The sequence below is a fragment of the Tenrec ecaudatus genome, chromosome 11 (genome assembly GCF_050624435.1).
Source record: "Tenrec ecaudatus isolate mTenEca1 chromosome 11, mTenEca1.hap1, whole genome shotgun sequence".
NCBI classification, from domain to species: domain Eukaryota; kingdom Metazoa; phylum Chordata; class Mammalia; order Afrosoricida; family Tenrecidae; genus Tenrec; species Tenrec ecaudatus.
Window position 1 is genome coordinate 75919886 of NC_134540.1, and position 18988 is coordinate 75938873.

The following is an 18988-nucleotide window of genomic DNA, read 5'->3' on the forward strand; positions in this document are numbered from 1 at the left end:
GTCCAAGGAAATACGTGCCTTGTGTAGTAAAATCTGATGGTGGTGCTTAATTCCCGAAAATGGTGCTAACATCATATTGCAATATGAAGTTTCTCGTCTTAACTATCCTGCTCCCTTCTAAAGTGAAATTGTGAGTAATTTATTTTCCTCTTGGGGTGACTATGGCAAAAACCTGCTACTTTATTTTGGGATCTTTACATTTCCATTGTTTTCCATAGTTATCATTGTAAATGCTGTTTTGCATTCTATACATGGAATGTTGTGTGTCAGAGCCCCTTTCCTCTTCATATAATTTTTTTGATACCTTATTGTGGTGGTTACATAATCTGGTGTCAATTTGGGATTTAGGAGGATTAAGAGTGAAGGGGTGGAGTCTAGTCTGTCAATTGGGTCACAGCCACAGCCAATGAGGCTTCTGTGGGCATGGTCTTCCCCCTGAGGATTCTGGGAAAACTCTGGTATTTCCTCCTTGGAGGCTGGAGAGCCTCTCTGTCACTATTTCAGTTTCTTGGACAAGCTCTACTGACAAGACACATGGAACAACACTAGTGTCCTGAGCTGAAGAAGCCACATGGACCTACCCTGATGCAACCAGACCTCTGAAGCTAGAGAAGCCATGGACAGACTCCTGCCAGTGCTGAGATGCTCACAACGTCACTAGATCCAAAGACTTTCTTCCCACTGGCCTGTGATCATCCTGCATTCAGCGTCATTGCATGTGTTTCATGAGTCTGGAGAGGACTTTATAGGTTGGTATTGAGCACATGGGCTTATGGACTTATGGGCTTGGACTGGACTCGGTTGAGATGCTTTCTTCTTTTTATTTTCTTAATGTAAAATTACCCTTTATATAAAACTGTCTCTTATATACATATGAGTTTCCATGGATTTGTTTCTCTGTCTACCCAGACTAACACGCTTATCCTCAAGGATAATTTGTCCGTAACTAAGCAAACCAGCTGGGGCCTCTCACTTAGGTTTCGATTTCTTCCTTCCTGGGCAAATGACCTATCTTTACATTTCAAAGAATTTTAAGTTGAAGTTACCTGTTGCATAATCTATCATTAATCCCCATACCTGATTACCTTTAATAATTATTATAGGGCTCAGACCAAATCCAAACTCACTGCCATTGAGCCGATTCTGACCTACATGTGCTATATCCTAAGAGACCGGATGCAGAGGCACATGTGAGAATCAAGTGTCTTATGTTAAAGCAGACATTAAAGAGATCTGCATGTAAAGCATGGAAAACATGTAAAGCAATATCATTGTTTTCAATCTATTCATTTAGGAAATTACAGTTGTATTTCATAAAATGTATGATATTTGTGCTAATCTGTAATGGGCTTATTATTATTGAAAAGACATAAACATGATAAAAATAATTTTATTCACATCATATGACAATAATTATAATAAAATAACAGATAATAAAAGTTCAATTTCTTTCCTTGATTTGAATTCCAGTATAATAAATCTAAACAGGTGTAACTCACATAAATAAAAGCAATTTGGAATCCTAAATGGTTTTTAAGAGTGTCATAATTTGCAAGTAGCTGGCCTCTGAGTGATTGCGGGGACTGTTGCTGCTAAGTCAGTTTCTGGGTGCCTCTAATTAAGTGATCCTTGCCATCCCCAGCCCCATAAAAATCAGCAAAAAGATTTTGACCAGAAATCTTTCTGCTACTTGGAGATTGCTATTTTCCAATCTTAGTGTTCTGTGGATTATTCCAGGGTGTCCCTTAATGATGGGAACATCTATCTCTGTTATCATCCTATTGCAAAGACTGAAGGAGCCTTGGTGGTGTACTGGCTGCCAGCCTCATGGTTGGCAGTTCTAACCCTCCAGCAGCTCCGTGGGAGAAACACTGGGCTTTCTACTTCTGTGGACGGTTACAGTCTCAGAAACCCACAGGAGGCCTCTGTGAATCAGTTTGGATTTAGACAGGAGCACTTTTCAGATTACTGGTAGCAGAAGAGGCTTCTGTTATGTGGATTTCTGTGAATGTGGATTACTCAACCAGATAATGATATCAAACACTGTACAGGATCACCTTTGGTGTTCCAATTTAGGCCACTGCTGGGCTGCAATAACTGCTCAGAGAGCTTCAAAAGAATAATTCATTTATAGAGACACGTGGAAGCAGATTTAAGATAGTTTCTTTTAACTGCTAGAAGATTAGATACAAAAAGATTTTAAGACCCACTTCCTATAACCACGCTAGTTCCTTCCCACTCCACCACTGGTGACCAGGGATTATCCTGGAATGCAAATACCTTGATGAGGCTCCTGCGTTTGTATTGTATTCTCTGGCAGCTCTGAGGATGCTCAGATCCAGACACTCAGGTAATCTCACAACTGGGGCTTAGCCAGGAGCAGGGGGAGAGGGCTGGGGACGGGTGCTGGCCTCTGATCAGTAGAGAAGTGTAGCGTTAACTCCCTGCCATGGAGTCAACGCGGACCCATAGCGACCCAGTAGGACAGGGTAGCACTGTCCCTGCGAATGCCTGAGATGGTGACTCTATGGGAGTAGACAAAGCTGAGCCTGGCATCGGTGCTGGTGGGGGTGGGGCCGCATTCCGCCTCCAGCCTGGGAATAAAACTGGTGTCTGCTGTCTAGGCGTGGTGGCATTCCGTCCATGGCTCATTTTCTCTGTGCAACTTTCCCCAGGAGGCCTCGGCGGGCTTCTTCCTGGGGAGCCCGCGCTTGGGTTTTCCGATGAAATTCCTAAGCTCAGGCGGATCCAGAAGGTGAGATCTCTCGGCAGGAGGCAGGTTCATGGGCGCCCGGACGCGCGAGTAGGGGCCCGGGACTCTTGCAAGGGACTCAGGGCTGCCCGCAGCCCGGGGAAGCCCTGGAAGCCAGAGGTCTGGAGGGAGGCTGGAACCTTCCCCGGGCGCAAGGCGCCGATCCTGCCCTGCTGCAGGTGAGAGCCTGGAAGGGCGCCCGCTTTCCACTCCATTTCCCCGCATCTCCCAGCGAGTCCCCTGGAAGCCTCCCGGCGGGCGGGGGAGCTCTTTCTACTTTCAGCGCCTGAACCTACGAGGTCAGGGCCCAGAGAGGAGAGAGTTGCCGAGCCGGGGACAAGGAGTCTTTGTGAGCGCAGCCTGGCCAACTGGGGCTCCGAGATCCAAGGTGCCGAACACGGAAGGAATTGGAATCTGCTCGGGCGGCCCAAGTGGGCTCGCTGCACCTGGCTGGAGGCGCTCCGCCCTCTCGCTGTTGCATTCTTCAGGAAGTCTTCTCTATTCTTGTAGCCCAGTATGGAGATGTCGTGCTTTCTGCTCTGCGGGGTGTCCCTGGCCCTCCCACTTTTTGTCAAAGCAGGTACGTGCCCTCCCTCCCCCTCTCTTGCCCTGCCTCGCCCTGCCCAGCGCGCTGTGTGGACCTCCTGGGGTCCTGGCCTGAGACGGGACCCTTGCTAATTCCCCCAGATGGCCAGCTGGAATTCTCAAGCTCAATCCCTCATTCTCACCCTTGAACTTGGAGATGATAATGGAGGGAGGGCAGTCCGATAAATGTTGAGGTCAGGCGTGCGTTAATGGGCTAACAGGACCAGCCAACCAACTCCAAAGGCCGAGTCTGGTTACATGAATGATGTCCTAATTTGCAAAGCCTTTCCAACATTCTCAATTTTCATCAGGCAGTGAACGATGTACATATAATATATCTTGGTGGAATATTGGAAGGGAAACATTTAGGCTAAAATGAATACAATATGGCCGCTTTTACGTGCTGGATGTCCTAGGGATGCAACCCAAAGGGATGCTAGCCCAAAGGTTGGAGGTTTGAGTATGATTCGTGGTGCCACAGAGGAGCCCTCAGGCCTGATCATCCACTGCAAGCAATCAGACCCTCGCAGTCCTAGGGAGCGCAGTTGGACTCCGACACCCCCGGGGCTCACCGCGGCTTGCATTCCCCAGCACTGGGTTACTGCTTATTTCCTAGTCATTCCACGAACCCTGGGAAAGGGACAGAAACCATCCACGCTGACATTTCCCTCAACACATTAAGCAATCTAGTGAAAATCAACTTTAAGGGGTCCCGAATTTTTGCTTAAAAGTCCCTCATGGCACAAGATCTAAAAAACAAAAACTAGTTGCCACTGAGTCTCCGTCTACACATGGCGATTCTATGACAGGGTAGAACTGCGTTGAGGGGTTTCTGAGATTTTAACTCTTGACCGGATTGGAGCCCACCTCGTCTTTTCTCCGGAGAAGCCCCTGGTAGTTACAAACCCCTGACAGCCCAGTGCGCAACCACTGTGCCATTAGGGTTGCTTGTGATACAGGATAGTCCACTTTTTTTAAAATTCCAGAGTGAAGAGTGGGAAGAGAATGAAACATAAGACTCATATTTAGAGGATAACGAGGGAAATCATTCCAAATGGGGCAGGTGGCTTGTGTCCAGGGCACTGATTATGTTCTGTCTGTGAACACATTTGTAGAATTTCAATATCTGCTTTGGAATCAGCACACTGTATTGGGTGTTGCGTTTGTTTGAGTTTAGTAAAACCCTGGATGAAAAATACTCCCAAATGAAATTTTAATTTGGTGAAAATCAAAGAGGCATTTGCTACAACTAATGGCAAGCAAACAAGACAATGCGCTTTCTTGACGGTTACACCTCTCTCTTCTTTCTTTCCATAGATGGATGCCAGGACATTAGTGTGCAAAATGAGACGGTCTCAGGAGGCCAGCCTTTTGCTTTTAATTGTACTCACCCTCCACAAACACTTGGGGAAGTGAATATAACGTGGTTTAGAAACTCGAACAAAATCCCAATATCCAAGAACATGCAGTCTAGAATTCACCAAGAGCAGAGCTGGATTTTGTTTCTCCCCATGACACAGAAGGACGCGGGGATTTATCAATGTCTTATAAAGTAAGTTCCTCATTTAAAATAGATTACTTTCTCGTCCTCTTTCTCCCTCACTGTGTGGATCTATAGAAAGCATTCTGTGAGGAGAATGAATTTTTTGCATGCCTAATATTTATTATTATTTAAAATATTTGAATGATAAGTAAGAGTATTTAAATATTGTTTTAAATATTTAACGTTGGTTGTGGTTAATACATATGTATCAAATCATTTGCCTTTAAGAATTTTTTCACATATGCAGTTCAGTGACATTAGCTGTGTGTATCCTTCTGTCCCACCACGATCATTTTCAGATGTTCCCATCACCCTCGCAAAAGCTCAGAGTCCCCTGGAAGTGAATTCCCTTTCAACTCCCTCCTGATCTCCGGATGGAGACTAGTGAACTTCGGTCTCTAAGTACTTGAGGCTTTGAAATACATCTTTTACTGCAGAAATGATGTGCTGGGACAGGCCAGCTGACAAAGATCATTTATCCCAGGTTATTTTGGTTTTTTTCCATTTTTCTTATAATGTCCTACATTTGTGTGTGTGTGTGTGTGTGTGTGTGAGATCCATGACATGTTTCAATAGGAATAAACCCTTTTTAAGCACCTTTTTCTAGAGTATTCTGTTTAAAGGAATTAGCAAGCATCAGGTATGTTCCAAACCCCACAATAACTTCGGGATTCGGCAGGTACTAAGCATCATGTACTGTGTTCCAAACATAGGCTAGGTGCTATGCTGGGAAGTAATGGAAATGAGTGATACAAGTTGGTGTGAGAAAATTGTGATTAGTGGAGACTTTGGACTCCTTTGGACTGCTGAAGTCCATGCCCCCAATTTCTCAAAGAAATCTGGAAATTAGATTTTGGGGTGTGTGTAAAAATTTTTAATTCATAAAGCTTTGTGTTGTCTGAATAAAATACTTCGGTGAGTCAAATTTGGCCTGAGGACCAACATTGTGTAACCTTCCTGTATTTGCCTTGTGCTGTCTTAACACATGACTTGGTCTCTATGAGCCTCACTTTTCTTATCTGTAAAATCCAAGTTTAGCCAGCTTTATAAGGTTGAAGAGAAAATTAAATGGGAAGAACATAGATGAAGCAGGCACTACATATACGCCCATAAGGTTGTATTGTCCCTCTCTTGCCCTGGTGCTATGATATTTTCTGGCTCTTTCCTCTGTCCCAGGATGGCCCCTGTTCCACTCTAAACAATTAATTCCATGTACTGTCCATGTAAAATCATTTAGTGTTGCACAAATGGCAGTGTGCAATTGCCTGTTTTCCTGGTTCATTTCCACCACTAGACTCACCCTGTAGGTTAAGACCCCCGCAGCTTTTATGGTGGTCCACCCTCTCATTTTTTCTGGACTAGAAATGATTAATTTGGGTTGGAGACTGTAAATCCATCTAATGTCAGATCTGGATTTAAAATATCTATATCTTGGAGTAATGAAATGGGGAAAATTATCTTTCATAGAAATAAAGATGAAATTAATCTTGGCTGTATGGTCTCCCCCCCACCCCCAACCCCCACCCCAGGGATGTGTTGTCTTCTGTTGAAGGCAGCACTCGCCATTAAGTATGGTTTTAATTAGACATAGATACTGTCTCTCATGGAAAAAATGAACATGTCTTGGCAGAGGGGTCTTTTAGTGAAATGTCTGTTTTTAATTTTAATTTTGAATTAATCTCAAATTACTTCAAATGACACTTGAAAATATAATATGAAGAATGCCCTCCTATCCACCCTTCACATAAATTCATTATCTTTTAATATATTAAGGAGCTCTGGTGGCGTGGTGGTTAGGCGCTGGGCTGCTAGCTACAAGGTTTACAGTTCGAAACCACCAGTCACTTTGCTGTAGAAAGATGGGATTTTCCACTGCCTTACAGAACTGCCATCTCAGAAACTCACAGGGGCAGTTCAACCCTGTCCTTTAGGATAACTATGAATCGAAATGGACTCGGTGGCAGTGAGTCTGGTTTTTAAATTTTTTACCAAAAAAAATCATTTTATATTTACCACATAGAGTTAGCCAATGCAGGCAATTTCCCCCTCATACAACATTTTAACCTAATCTACAATCTATATTCTATTTTGTCAGATATCCCAACGCTGACCCCTGTAACCTTTTACTCTCCTTCTCCATGATCCAGTATAGAATCATGCATGATCCAGTATAGAATCATGCATCTTCAGTCTTTTAATCCATATATGGTAGTTCTTTCTTGTTTTGTTTTCATGACATTGTGATTTTGGAAAGTGCAAGCCAATTAGTTTATACTACATCTCTCCATTTAAGCTGGTCAGATATTTCTTCATGATTAAGGTTAAGCTGTATAGTTTGGAATGGGATACTATATATTCATGCCATTTTCACATTATAGCATTTGGATGCCCTTGAAGTCCATTAGACCTTTGTTGGGGTGTTAATCTTGATTAGTTTGTTAAGGTGTCTAGTGTTTCCACTCTCCACAATTTCTTTTTTAATTAAATAATGTGTGGGGTGCATATTACTTTGCTTGAAGGCAGAGAGTAGACATAGTGTTCTGAAAATTATTTGGATATATTTGAAGATGAACTTAATAATTTCATTTTGTAATTGTTTAAGTGTTTATGAGGATTCAATCTGCTATTTTCTTATAGGAATATAAACAGCTGTTACAGAATATATGTAAACCTGATTGTTTTTAAAAAATATTGGTGTCATACATCCAGAAAAAATCCAACGAATTTATCAGATGAGTACATACAAACACTTCATTTTGGAAAAGATGGCATTCTTACATGCCATTTGAACTTCCCAAAGAGCTGTGATTTGGAATTAAGCAAGTGGTATAAGGTAAAATAATATTACTCCTGTTGATAACTTGTGTTCTTTTCTTTAAACTCTGCTTCCTTCTTTCCCAACTTCAGGTGTATGGTTTAACATGGTGTTGGTAGAGAGCTGTGTGCCAGAGAGGAACTACTGTAGCTGGTACCTTTTTATTATTTCACCCTCCTAAATGTCCTTCTTAATAGATATAACAGTTTTTAAAGGTTTCACTGCATTAAGCCACCGGGTTCGCACAAGTGTTTTTCTTGTCTCGGCTATTATTCTTGGTAGTTCTGTTTTTCTTATTAATTAAATAATTGCTTAGCTGGGTACTGCCTATACACAGTTTAATAATCATGTATAAAACATGACTCAGTGAGAAGTCTTCTTCGCACTCTCGTTCATTGTTGCCCACAGCCTGTCACACCTGTCCTGTCAACAGATTCCATTAGTAGTTGCTGTTGCTATCCTTCAAGAAGCCTTGTGCTAGACCAACACGTAGGGAAACTCAGAAGAGGATGTGAAACAAGGGTTGTCATTGCTGATGTCAGATGGGTCTTGGCTGAAAGCAGAGGAGGTCAGAAAAGTGTTTACTTGCGTTTTATTGACCATGCCAAGGAATTTGACTGTGTGGATCATGATAGACTATGGATAACCTTGCGAAGAATGGGAATCTCAGAACACTTCCTTGTGCTCATTCGGAACTTGTACATGGATCAAGATGCAATTGTGAGAATGGAACAAGGGAATACTGCTTGGCTTACCATCAAGAAAGGTGTGCATTGGGGTTGCATCCTCTCACTATACTTATTCAATCTGTATGCTGAGCAAATACTCCATGAAAACTGGCTTATATGAGGAATATTATCAGGATCAGAGGAAGGCTTATTCACAACCTATAATATGCAGATGGCACCACCTTGCTTGCTGCAGGAGAGTGAGGAGGGCTGAAAGCCTTACTGATGAAGATCAAAGATTGGAGCCTTCAGTACAGATGAAAGCGCAATGTAGAGAAGACCAACATCCTCACCACTAGACCAATAGGTAACATCGTGAGAAATGGAGAAAACATTGAAGTTGTAAAGGATTTGATCTTGCTCGGGTCCACAACCAATGCTCATGGAAGCAGCAGCCAGGAGATCAAAAGATGATTTGCATTAAGCAAATCTGCTGCACCAAACCTTTTTAGACTATTGAAATCAAGGGTGTTACTTTGAGGACTAATGTGTGTCTGGCCCAAGCCATGATATTGTCCATTGCTGCACAAGCATGTGAAAGGTGGACATCAAATAAAGAAGACAGAAAAAGAATGACAAGCCAATCTGTCTTGAGATAAGTAAGGCCAGATTGTTCCTTAGAGGTAAGGATGGCAAGACTTCGTCTTGTCTCTAGACAAGTCCCAGGAGAAGGACACGATGCTTGGTAAAGTAGAAGGGCAGTGAAGGAGAGGCAGCCCTCAGGTGTTGGATTGACACAGTAGCTGCATCAGTGTGCCCAAGGATAGGAACAATTGTGAGGATGGCGCAGAACTGGGCAGTTTCATTCTGCTGTGCATTAGGTCGCTGTGGGGCAGAACCGACTTGATGCCACCTTGTATCCATTTCAATAGTACAACAAATGGTGCCTGAGTAAAACCAGTAATTGAGAGAAATTAGCAAGGTCAAGGGGGTTGATTCAAATTAAGAGAGAAAGTGGTTGAATGGATAGAAAGTTCCGGTAGGGAAATATAATAGCCAACGTTCACTATCCATTCTAGTCTTCCTCTCTGTATTGTAGAGGTTACAAAGCTAAACAACGCACTAACACCCGACAATTTCCATAGTCTCTTGTAACTAAGGGGCAGTAGGTGATTTGGTGTTTCTAACTGGCTCTGTGGTTAGAACGCCTAAAAAGGAGATGGTGCATCTTCCTACTCTTTCCAGGGAAAGTCAAGGCAGGGACACATGGTCTTCTTCAGCAGCATTCCAGGGCCAAATCACTTGCTCTGGGGGTGGGGGTGAGAGTGTGTGTGTGTGTGGGGGGGGGTGTCCAGAGGCAGAGCATATGCCTTCTACTTGCTTTTTTGATGTGACTCAATTGAGACATAAGTGCATAAGTGTCAGCTCCTGGTCTCTGATTTGAAAGTGGGGTTTGTTGAAGTCTTGATTCTTCACGTTCATGATTTGTAGTATGAATAGCAGCTAGCAAGGCAAGTTAGTTCTGCGGTGTGATTCTGGCCAACATCTTTTTCTCCCAGCCCTTCTAAAGATTTTGTAAAAGCCAATTTCCTGTACTCAATTCTAAAATAGGTAGGATGTGTTTGCTGTTATTAGTGTTTGCTTGTTTCCTGCAACTAAATCTTGATATATGTGGCCTCATAGAGTTGGGTTTTTTGTTTAACTCTCTGAGATTAAGTGAAATGATCTATACAGTACTAAGTCACTCACTCACTCACTCACTCACTCACTCACTCACTCACTCACTCACTCACTCCAGATTCCCATGATATTCAAAAGTAGAACCTTCACATGAAACTGTTCAGAAACTGAAAAGAAGATAAAATGAAGAAGCAATGACCATTGATTTACAAAGTAAAAACTTTTGAGTGTTCCCAGACTAAAAAACAACAACCAACTCAATCAACCCCAAATGCATAACCCTGCAACCCTGAACTATAGCAACCCTGAAGTGTAGTGGTCACAGACACAGTTTAAAAGGAGGATGGCTTCATGCTGAGATTCGGAATGTAGTTCCCAGGGAAGGAGCTTGGTGAAGCCACTCCTGTTGCTAAGGGTGTGCTGCCTCTGTACCAGCTCAAGGTCAAACAAATGCTCACCAAATTAATCAGATTTCGAGCATTTTCAATCTTGTTCCAAATCTGATGTTTATTCTTGACTTTCTTTATGCCTTCTCTACCACTGCAGCTGGATGCATGGCAATCCCCTTCTCATTGCCCGAGCTTCTCACTGCATTCTGTGCATCCCAGCTGAGCGAGCGGCTTGTGCGCCCTTCGTGCTGTCTGCGTGGTGCTCCCTCACTTCCGATTCTGCTTATCTGTAGATTACTGAAACAACTTCCTAAATTATTTCCTGTATTTAGAGTTGCCTCATCCTTAAAATTTTTTTTTTAACATTTCTACGTAGTCATTCTAGGGATTATTCTAAAAATCAAATCTGATCACCTAATTCTCTTTTCCAAATGCATTATAGGCTTTTTTCACATGATGATTTTCTGTGGCCTCATTCGCTTGCTTTCATAAATGCTCTGTGCATACTATTGCTTAGCCAGCATGTTCTGGGGTATCACATACCTTTGGCCATTGCACATGCTGGGTTGGGAGCATTTATCTTTGTGCCTGCAATGTAAGAAGCATCCAAATGTTGGCTGACATTATTAATATTTTGATTTAAAATCTTGCTATTAAGACATCATCAAAAAATAACAACCAAGGCTTGCTGAAGATTTAGATTTTAAAGCAATGCCCTAGTTGATTCAGAATAGAGGCAGTCCAAGTAAAGGCATAAATTGTTCCCCAAGCTAGTCATGTTAGATCTTAGTACAATTGAATATGCTCATATGCAGCTCTCGGATGAAAGAATGTGTGAGTCATAGAGGAGAAAGCTCAATAATAGAAGTATAGCAGAAGCACCCAGAGGTTATGCCTCTCTAGGCACCATTCAGAGAACAAGCTTCCATTTCTCAAGAACTCAGCTTTTTTGGGGGGGTGGGAGAGAGGCGGGGTGTCCATATCATAAAGGACATGGATCTAAGACAGTAGTTTAGGGAGACCAAGGGAGTCATACTGTGTACTTTAAACTTAGGGAAAGTGTGCATCAGGGTTGTGTCCTTTCGAAGTCACCGAGAGAAGGAACTGACTTAATGGCAGCAGCTGAAGATGGTAACTGCCTAAAGATCCTTGCAGTTGTCAAGATTCTGAATTGACTGTGATTGACAGTCAGCTCCCATGGAAGCAACAGTCAGGCAATCAGACAATGAATTGCATTGGGATAATCTGCTGTAAAAAATCTTTTTGAACTTTTGAAAAGATGTCACTTTGAAGACTATGATGTGTCTGCTCAAAACTGTGATATTTTCAATCATCTCATGTGCATGCAAAACTGGACCATGAATAAAGAAATCCAAATAATTGATGTATTTGAATCACATTGTTGGAGACGAATACTAAGTGCACTATGACTTGCAGAAGAATGAATCTTTATTGGAAAAAGTACAGCTGAAATGCTTCTTAGAAGAGAGGATGATAAGACTTCATCTCTTGTCCTTTGGGCAAGACATTAGGAGGGAGGAGTCCTGGTGGCATAGTGGTTATGCATTGGACTGCTAATCACAAGGTCAGCAGTTCAAATCCACCAACTGCTCTGTGGGAGAGAGGTGAGGTTTTCTCCTTCTGTCAAGAGTTCCAAAAGAACATCATGATTGGTAAAGGAGAGGGTCAGCAAAAAGAAACAGCTCTTCAATGAAATGGACTGACACAATGGCTGCAACAGTAGGCTCAGACACAGCAATGCTTGTGAAGATGGTACAGGGCAGGCAGTGTTTCATTCTGTATAGGTCTTTCATTCTGTAGCCTATGAGTCAGAATGGACTTAATGACACTTAACAACAACAACAACTCTAAAGGAGGAGGCATCTTGTGATTAAAAGTCTCATGCCTTCAACCACCAGATTTTATTAGTAGCTCTCATTCTATTTAGAGAGCAATTGTTTGATTATAGGTTAGTATGCCACATGGGAGTGTTTACAGAGAAAGAATTTAAGGCTTTTAGAAAGTCATTGTACACACTTTAAATCAATAAATGCTCTTTCTGGTATTCCTGAGATTTACAGCACAAGATGGATCTATTCACACCGTTCCAATGATGGTGATGTCTGCACTCCAGTGCTTTTTAACTGACTCAATGAAGATAGAGCCAAGCCTTTGAGCAATTACATCTCCAATTAGGGGTTGCTTGCTGCTCTTACCTATTAGACTTTGAACTTTCTGAGATCTGGGACTACGTACGATTCCTGTCTAACAAAGAGTTCTTGCAGTGTGAGCAACAATAAGAAGTGGAATATTTGAATGAGGATATCAAGCAAATTCCCGGAGAGTTGATTCTGAATGGTGGGGACCCCATGGCTGCAGAGTAGAACTGATCCATTGGGTTTCCATCTCTGTGAGCTTCCAGCAGTGGCTCACAGGCGTTGTCCCCACAGGCCCCTCTGTGTGGGTTTGAACTGCCATGTGCTTCACTGCTGATGCTCCCAAACATGCAATTAACCAACCAGTCACATTAGGAAATGGCGCTTCCTTAAGAGAGGAGAAAAAAAAAAAAACAAACAAAAAAAAAAAAGAGAGGAGAAAAGATTTGGGACTAAGTGGCTTGTGAGAGGAACAGGGGAGTGGCAATTAGCATAAGAACTGGAACCTCTGAGAGATGACAAGTCCTGACAGGTAGAAAAATCTATCAGTATTCACCTGGGTTTGCAGTCTTGGCAAAAGGGCTCTGGTACCATTGGGTTGCGGTCTATTGGGGTAACCAGTCTTTGCAGGTGAAGGACAATTTTGCCTGTTTACCTACTCCTAACAAAACCATTCATGGCCAGTCCAATTCTTCCTCCTCTATGAAGTTTTCCTTCATAAGCCTAGTCTGCAAAAGCTGTTTTCCTCTTAACTCCTATTAGAGTTATTATTTATATTACTCATTTTAGCAATTCTTTGTCAAATCCTCTGGATACACATGTATATTGCCCAACAAGTAGAACAAGTTTTAGAATTTCCAAGTACTAGGGAGCACATACTTTTCTTCACGCTCATCACAGATCTTGGAAGGTGCTACATAAGAATGTAATATTTGTGGGGCAGGAGGAAAGTCAAGAGAAATAGAGGAAAGAGCTAGGAGGCAAAGGGAATTTATAGAGGTCTAGACAAAGACATGTACATATGCAAAAATATATATGAGGATGGGGAAACAGAGCTATGTGCCTATATTTATAGGTTTAGTATTAAGGTGGCGGAAGGACCTTGGGCCTCTACTCAAGCACTCTCACAGTGCATGAATACTTTCTTCCATTAAATTGGCATTCTATGATGCTCACCCTCCCGACACAACTGCTGAAGCCAAAGCGGGTGAACAAGCAAATGTGGTGAAGAAAGCTATCAAAAGATAGAGCGTCTGGGGTCTTAAAGGCTTGAAGATAAACAAGTGGCCATCTAGCTCAGAAGCAACAAAGCTCACATGGAAGAACACACCAGCCTGTGTGATCTCGTGGTTCCAAAGGAATCAGTTATCAGGCATCAAAGAACAAAAAATCATATCATTGGGTGCGCACCCCCATAATATGATTGCTGAGGACAAACGGGTGCATAAGCAAATGTGGCGAAGAAAGCTGGTGGTGCTATCAAAAGAGATAGTATCTGGGGTCTTAAAGGTTTGAAGGTAAACAAGCAGCCATCTAGCTCAGAAGCAACAAAGCCCACATGGAAGAAGCACACCAGCCTGTGCGATCACAAGGTGTCTAAGGGATCAGGTATAAGGCATCATCAGAAAAAAAAATCTTACCATAGTGAATGAAGAGGGAAGTGCAGAGTGGAGACCTAAGGCCCATTTGTTGGCCACTGGAGATCCCCTTGCAGAAGGGTTTAGGGGAGAAGATGAGTCAGTCAGGGTGCTACGTAGCACCAATGAAGAATACAGCTTTCCGCCAGTTCCTAAATGCTTCCTGCCCCCCAACTATCATGATCCGAATTCTACCTTGCAAGTCTGGATAGAGTAGAGGTTGTATACTGGTACATATAGGAGCTGGAGGCACAGGAAATTCAGGGCAGATGATACATCCAGGACCAGGGGTGTGAGGGGCGATACTGGGAGGGTAGAGGGTGAGTGGGTTGGAAAGAGGGAAGTGATTACAAGGATCTACATGTGACCTCCTCCCTGGGGGACAGACAACAGAAAGGGGGTGAAGGGAGACATTGGACAGGGCAAGATATGACAAAATAATAATCTATAAATTATCAAGGGCTCATGAGGGAGGGGAGAGTGGGGAGGGAGGGGGAGAAAAAAAAGAGGACCTGATGCCAAGAGCTTAAGTGGAGAGCAAATGCTTTGAAAATGATGAGGGCAAAGAATGTACAGATGTGCTTTACATAATTGAGGTATGGATGGATTGTTATAAGAGCTGCACGAGTCCCTAAGATATGTTTTTAAAAAAGAATGTAATCTTTGTATGACTCATTCCTTGTCAAATCATTTGGTTAGATTGTCTTCTAAACACGTGGTAAGATCAAGGGACGCTATTGTTTTCTCGAATGTTCTCGCGCTTTTTAGGGTGTCGCTAAGCATGGTACTGGTATTCCAAAATACTCACCAGTTTATTTACTTACTTTTGTGTTTAGGGGTGTAAAGAGATTCACGAAGAGCGGTTTAATTCTGTGGGAATGAAGCTGTTTGTAAAAAATATCTCAGCAGAGGATAGAGGGAAATATGCATGCCTAGCACGACTGACACACGAGGGGAAGAATTACACAGTTTTAAATGACATTAGTGTAGATGTCAGTAAGTATGCTCATATCTGTGTCCTGGCCTCCTCTCCTGGCTTTGTGTGAGCTTGCTGGTCTGCACGGACGTGGTTCTCCATCTTGACTTTGCTGAGAGGGAGCAGGCTTTCAAAACCGTCCTCGTTAAAGTCTGAGAACAGAAAGCGTGAAGCAGAACACTGTGAGCAGTTAGGTTTTCTCAACTGAAAAAATAGAATAGTCAAAGCTCCTGGCTTATTTGTGAACATTAAGTGAGGTCGTGTATGTAGTATGCCTGTAAGGTGCCTGACCAAACTCAGGCATTCGGAGAATGAGACATACAGTGACATTCTTATTATGCTGAAAGTTTTCTCTGATGAAAATTCCAGGGGGCCACTCCACTGAGTCTCAGCAGAGTTCCACATGGGTGGACATGGCTCAGCATTTGGTTGAATGTTTGTGGGGTTTCAGTGATAAACACTAGTGGCCAATTTTCTTGAGCATGAGACTTACAAATGCAAAGAAACCTTAGAAGTAATTTCAGGCCCAAACTCTAATTCCATAGAAGCCCAGGAGGGGAGTAATTGACTCTAAGTTTAGAAAGCTACCTAATGACAAAAGCAAGACTAGAACTTAGGTATTTTGATACTCGTGCAAGCAATGTTTTCCCTCAATGTATTGACATAGGAATTCCTGCTAGGCTATCTTTGTGACTTCTTCAGTAGAGGCTATTTGGTTAAGTGGTTGGCTGCTAACTGAAAGATTAGATATTGAAACCCACTAGGGTTTCCTAGAGAGAGGTATATGCTACCTGGTCATTTGCCCCTGTAAGGATCATGCTCTGCCTTAAAGGGTTGTTATGGGTTGGAATCCACATGACAGCACACAACAACCATCTAAATGGAGGGAATTAGATATTTGATAGTTCTTTGACTTGGACCCTCATGTATTAATTTAATTTATGTGAATGTCCTGATGACTTGTCAGTTATCTCTTAACAGTGAGGTTCCCTTGGGTGATATATTCAGTATGGGTGGCTCCCTATTCCCTGCTAGGAGAGACACCCTGGCATTTAGTCTGCAGAGGTTCAGTGACTCCCTGTGTTCCAGTCATATTGCTCCTCATCATATTCCTACCCGCCCCACCCCCACCAAGCCTTTCCCTGATGATTTTTTTCCTGAAATTATCTGTTTGACTTTAGATGCTCTTGGAGAGCTTTTGATTTTAATTTTCTTTGATAAGAACTTCTTAAGTAAGAAAATTGCATTGGATGTTCTGGTTTTTCTATTCTTTAATTTTATAACTATTATCTCTGAAAGTAGGCATCTACTTTTTATTGTTCACATTGAGTCCCTAGCACTGAGTCCAGTGTCCAAACTCAACGAGACACAGATAATTTATTAACAGAATGGTTGAATACTAGACTGTTTTAGTGATGTGTTATTTCTGTGGGAGGTTCTTGGGACACCTACCCCAAATATTGAAGGTTCAGAAAATTACTTCCAAAGCCCATTGGGTTGAACTGTCTATTTCATTTCAGCTCAATAAGCATTTGTTTTTAATATCTGTCACATAGGGCTTCAAAAACTTTTTTGGAAACTTCTATGATCTTTTATGTCCAGGCAAAAATTTATGTTAGACCTGAAAATTTTGAAATGACAAAAATTGGTTCATCTGTTGAGATACTCCCAGTCTGCTGGTAGTGGCTCTAGAGATATTATGCCAGTTATTTCAACATTGTATGTAAGTATAGAGTTATACACAGAGTGTCTTAGCACAGAGAAAGAATCATCACACTCGAATGTGGTGGGACAACAGAGGTGGCAAATGAGTGCTGATGAAGTAGCCAAGGAGAAATAATGTCTCAACTGGATGTAGAAGGATGAATACAATTTAAATTAGTAAAAAAGGGTCAGGAGGGGTCACTATGCATAAAAACAGTATGAGCCAAATGTGGAAATAATAAACCTCATGGTCCACATTAGATGTAAAACCAATTTCTCTTTAGTCTAAGTATGAGCTGACAGCTGGTGGAAGCCAAGGCCACAGAGTGAGAAAGGGCAAGATCAAAGGCTCCTTGTGTACATAGAATTCATCATGCAGCTACTGAGGGACCAACCTTTGAATGGTTGAGAGGGCAGAGCGACAAGGTTGCCTTTATGACAGATGAGATCAAGTAAGAGATAGCATGAAGAAGAGGTGAAAGGAGCCTTGAACTCCGCAAGTTTTCAGGTAGTCTGTACTTGAGTGGAGGTTAGTCATTTAGTGATTCTTTACCAAGGGCCTAATCAGGCCAGCTTGTGTGCCGGGCCAAGAAATAAAAAGTGAGAGTGATAAGAATCACCTGATCACTGCTTATGTGGAGCATGGTGTGTGAGCTGAGAGGAGATATAGAGATTAATTGAATAATCCACTAATGAAATATATAATTACCAAGAAGATTAATGCAATTAGGGAAAGGAAAAATATAAGATCAAACAGACACGGACTTGTTGTGAAGACGGTGAGTCAGAGAGGACTTCCTGATGATGCTAATGCGAAGGGGTCGGGAAGCATTAACTAAAGGAGGAATGGATGAGCCCTTTTCAGACTAAAGGAGCAAGTTTCTTCTATAGCAAGAGCAGCTTGGTGTCTGAAGAACAGAGAAGCAGACAGGTTGTGTTGGAGTGTTGTGGGCGAGGGAGAACATGGCACATGAAGAGTTCAGACGTGGTCACGGTTCAAGATCAAGTTAAAACAGAACCACTGATGCCAAATCGATTCTGACTCACAGTGACTCCACGTGTGTCCGAGTAGAACTGTGTCCCATAGGGTCTTCAATGACCAGTTGCTCAGAAATAGATCACCACGTCTTTCTTCTGATGGGGTTCTTTGTAGACTGGATCCTCCAGCTTTTCAGTTAGCAGCCAAACGTGTTCAATGGTCATATCGCCCAGGGAGTGGGAAGTCTGGATCGCACCAGGGCACTACCAAAAGCTTGCCAAATGCAAAGATAATGGGATTTTTTTTCCTGCAAACTTTTTGAAGCTCCCTCTTGTTTTAAGAATAAAAGTTAATGCCCAGAAGGGTCAAGACCAGGAGAGAAGCACAGAATATTTCACATTTTAGAATGAGGGGTTGGGCAGTTGTGCACAGAATGGTCCCTGCAGGGACCAGAGTGATGGTTGGGAGGCAGGTACACGAGGGCAGGGGAGACCACATGTTAGCACACATAACATGGTGGCAGTGAAGAGGGAGGTGGACTCAAGGCATGTGAGGAAGTAGAAGTGAGTGGTCTTCGTGTTCCACTGAAGATGGACAGTGAGGGATGTAACCATGCCAATGACACTAGGTCTTCGAGCTTATGTAACTCACTGGATCATGATTCTATTCAATAAAATAAGATGTCTCTGAAGGAAAACTAGCTTTAGAATGAGATATGAGTTTGGTGATAGATAACTCGAGTATGAAGTGCTTTGAGATGCCCCTACAGGGATGCAGGTAGAGTAGGCAAGAATCTATATGGGTCTAGAACAGTGGTTCTCAACCTGCCTCATGCCACAGCCCTTTCATACAGTTTCTCATGTTGTGGTGACCCCAACCATAAAATTATTTTCATTGGTACTTCATAACTGTCATTTTGCTACTGTGATGAATCGGGCAACCTCTGTGAAAGGGTTGTTGGACCCCCAAAGGGGTCACGACCCACAGATTGAGAACTGATAGTCTATAGTTTAAATGAAAGATCTGGAGATATACAATTCAAAGGCATTGGACTTTAAATGGTAGTTGAAGTGGTGGGTGGGAAGGAGATTGCTGAGGAAAAGT

General features: G+C 42.5%; 1 protein-coding gene across 1 annotated transcript in view; it reads left to right on the forward strand.

Moving 5' to 3' along the window:
• Positions 1-3274: 3274 nt before the first annotated feature.
• IL1RL2 (interleukin 1 receptor like 2) overlaps positions 3275-18988 on the forward strand; it is a 56522-nt gene continuing 40808 nt past the window's right edge. The window contains exons 1-5 of the mRNA XM_075562681.1: positions 3275-3332; positions 4655-4889; positions 7518-7713; positions 15062-15221; positions 17209-17211. Of these exons, the coding sequence (XP_075418796.1) occupies positions 3275-3332; positions 4655-4889; positions 7518-7713; positions 15062-15221; positions 17209-17211 (652 nt within the window). The remainder of the gene's footprint in view (positions 3333-4654; positions 4890-7517; positions 7714-15061; positions 15222-17208; positions 17212-18988) is intronic.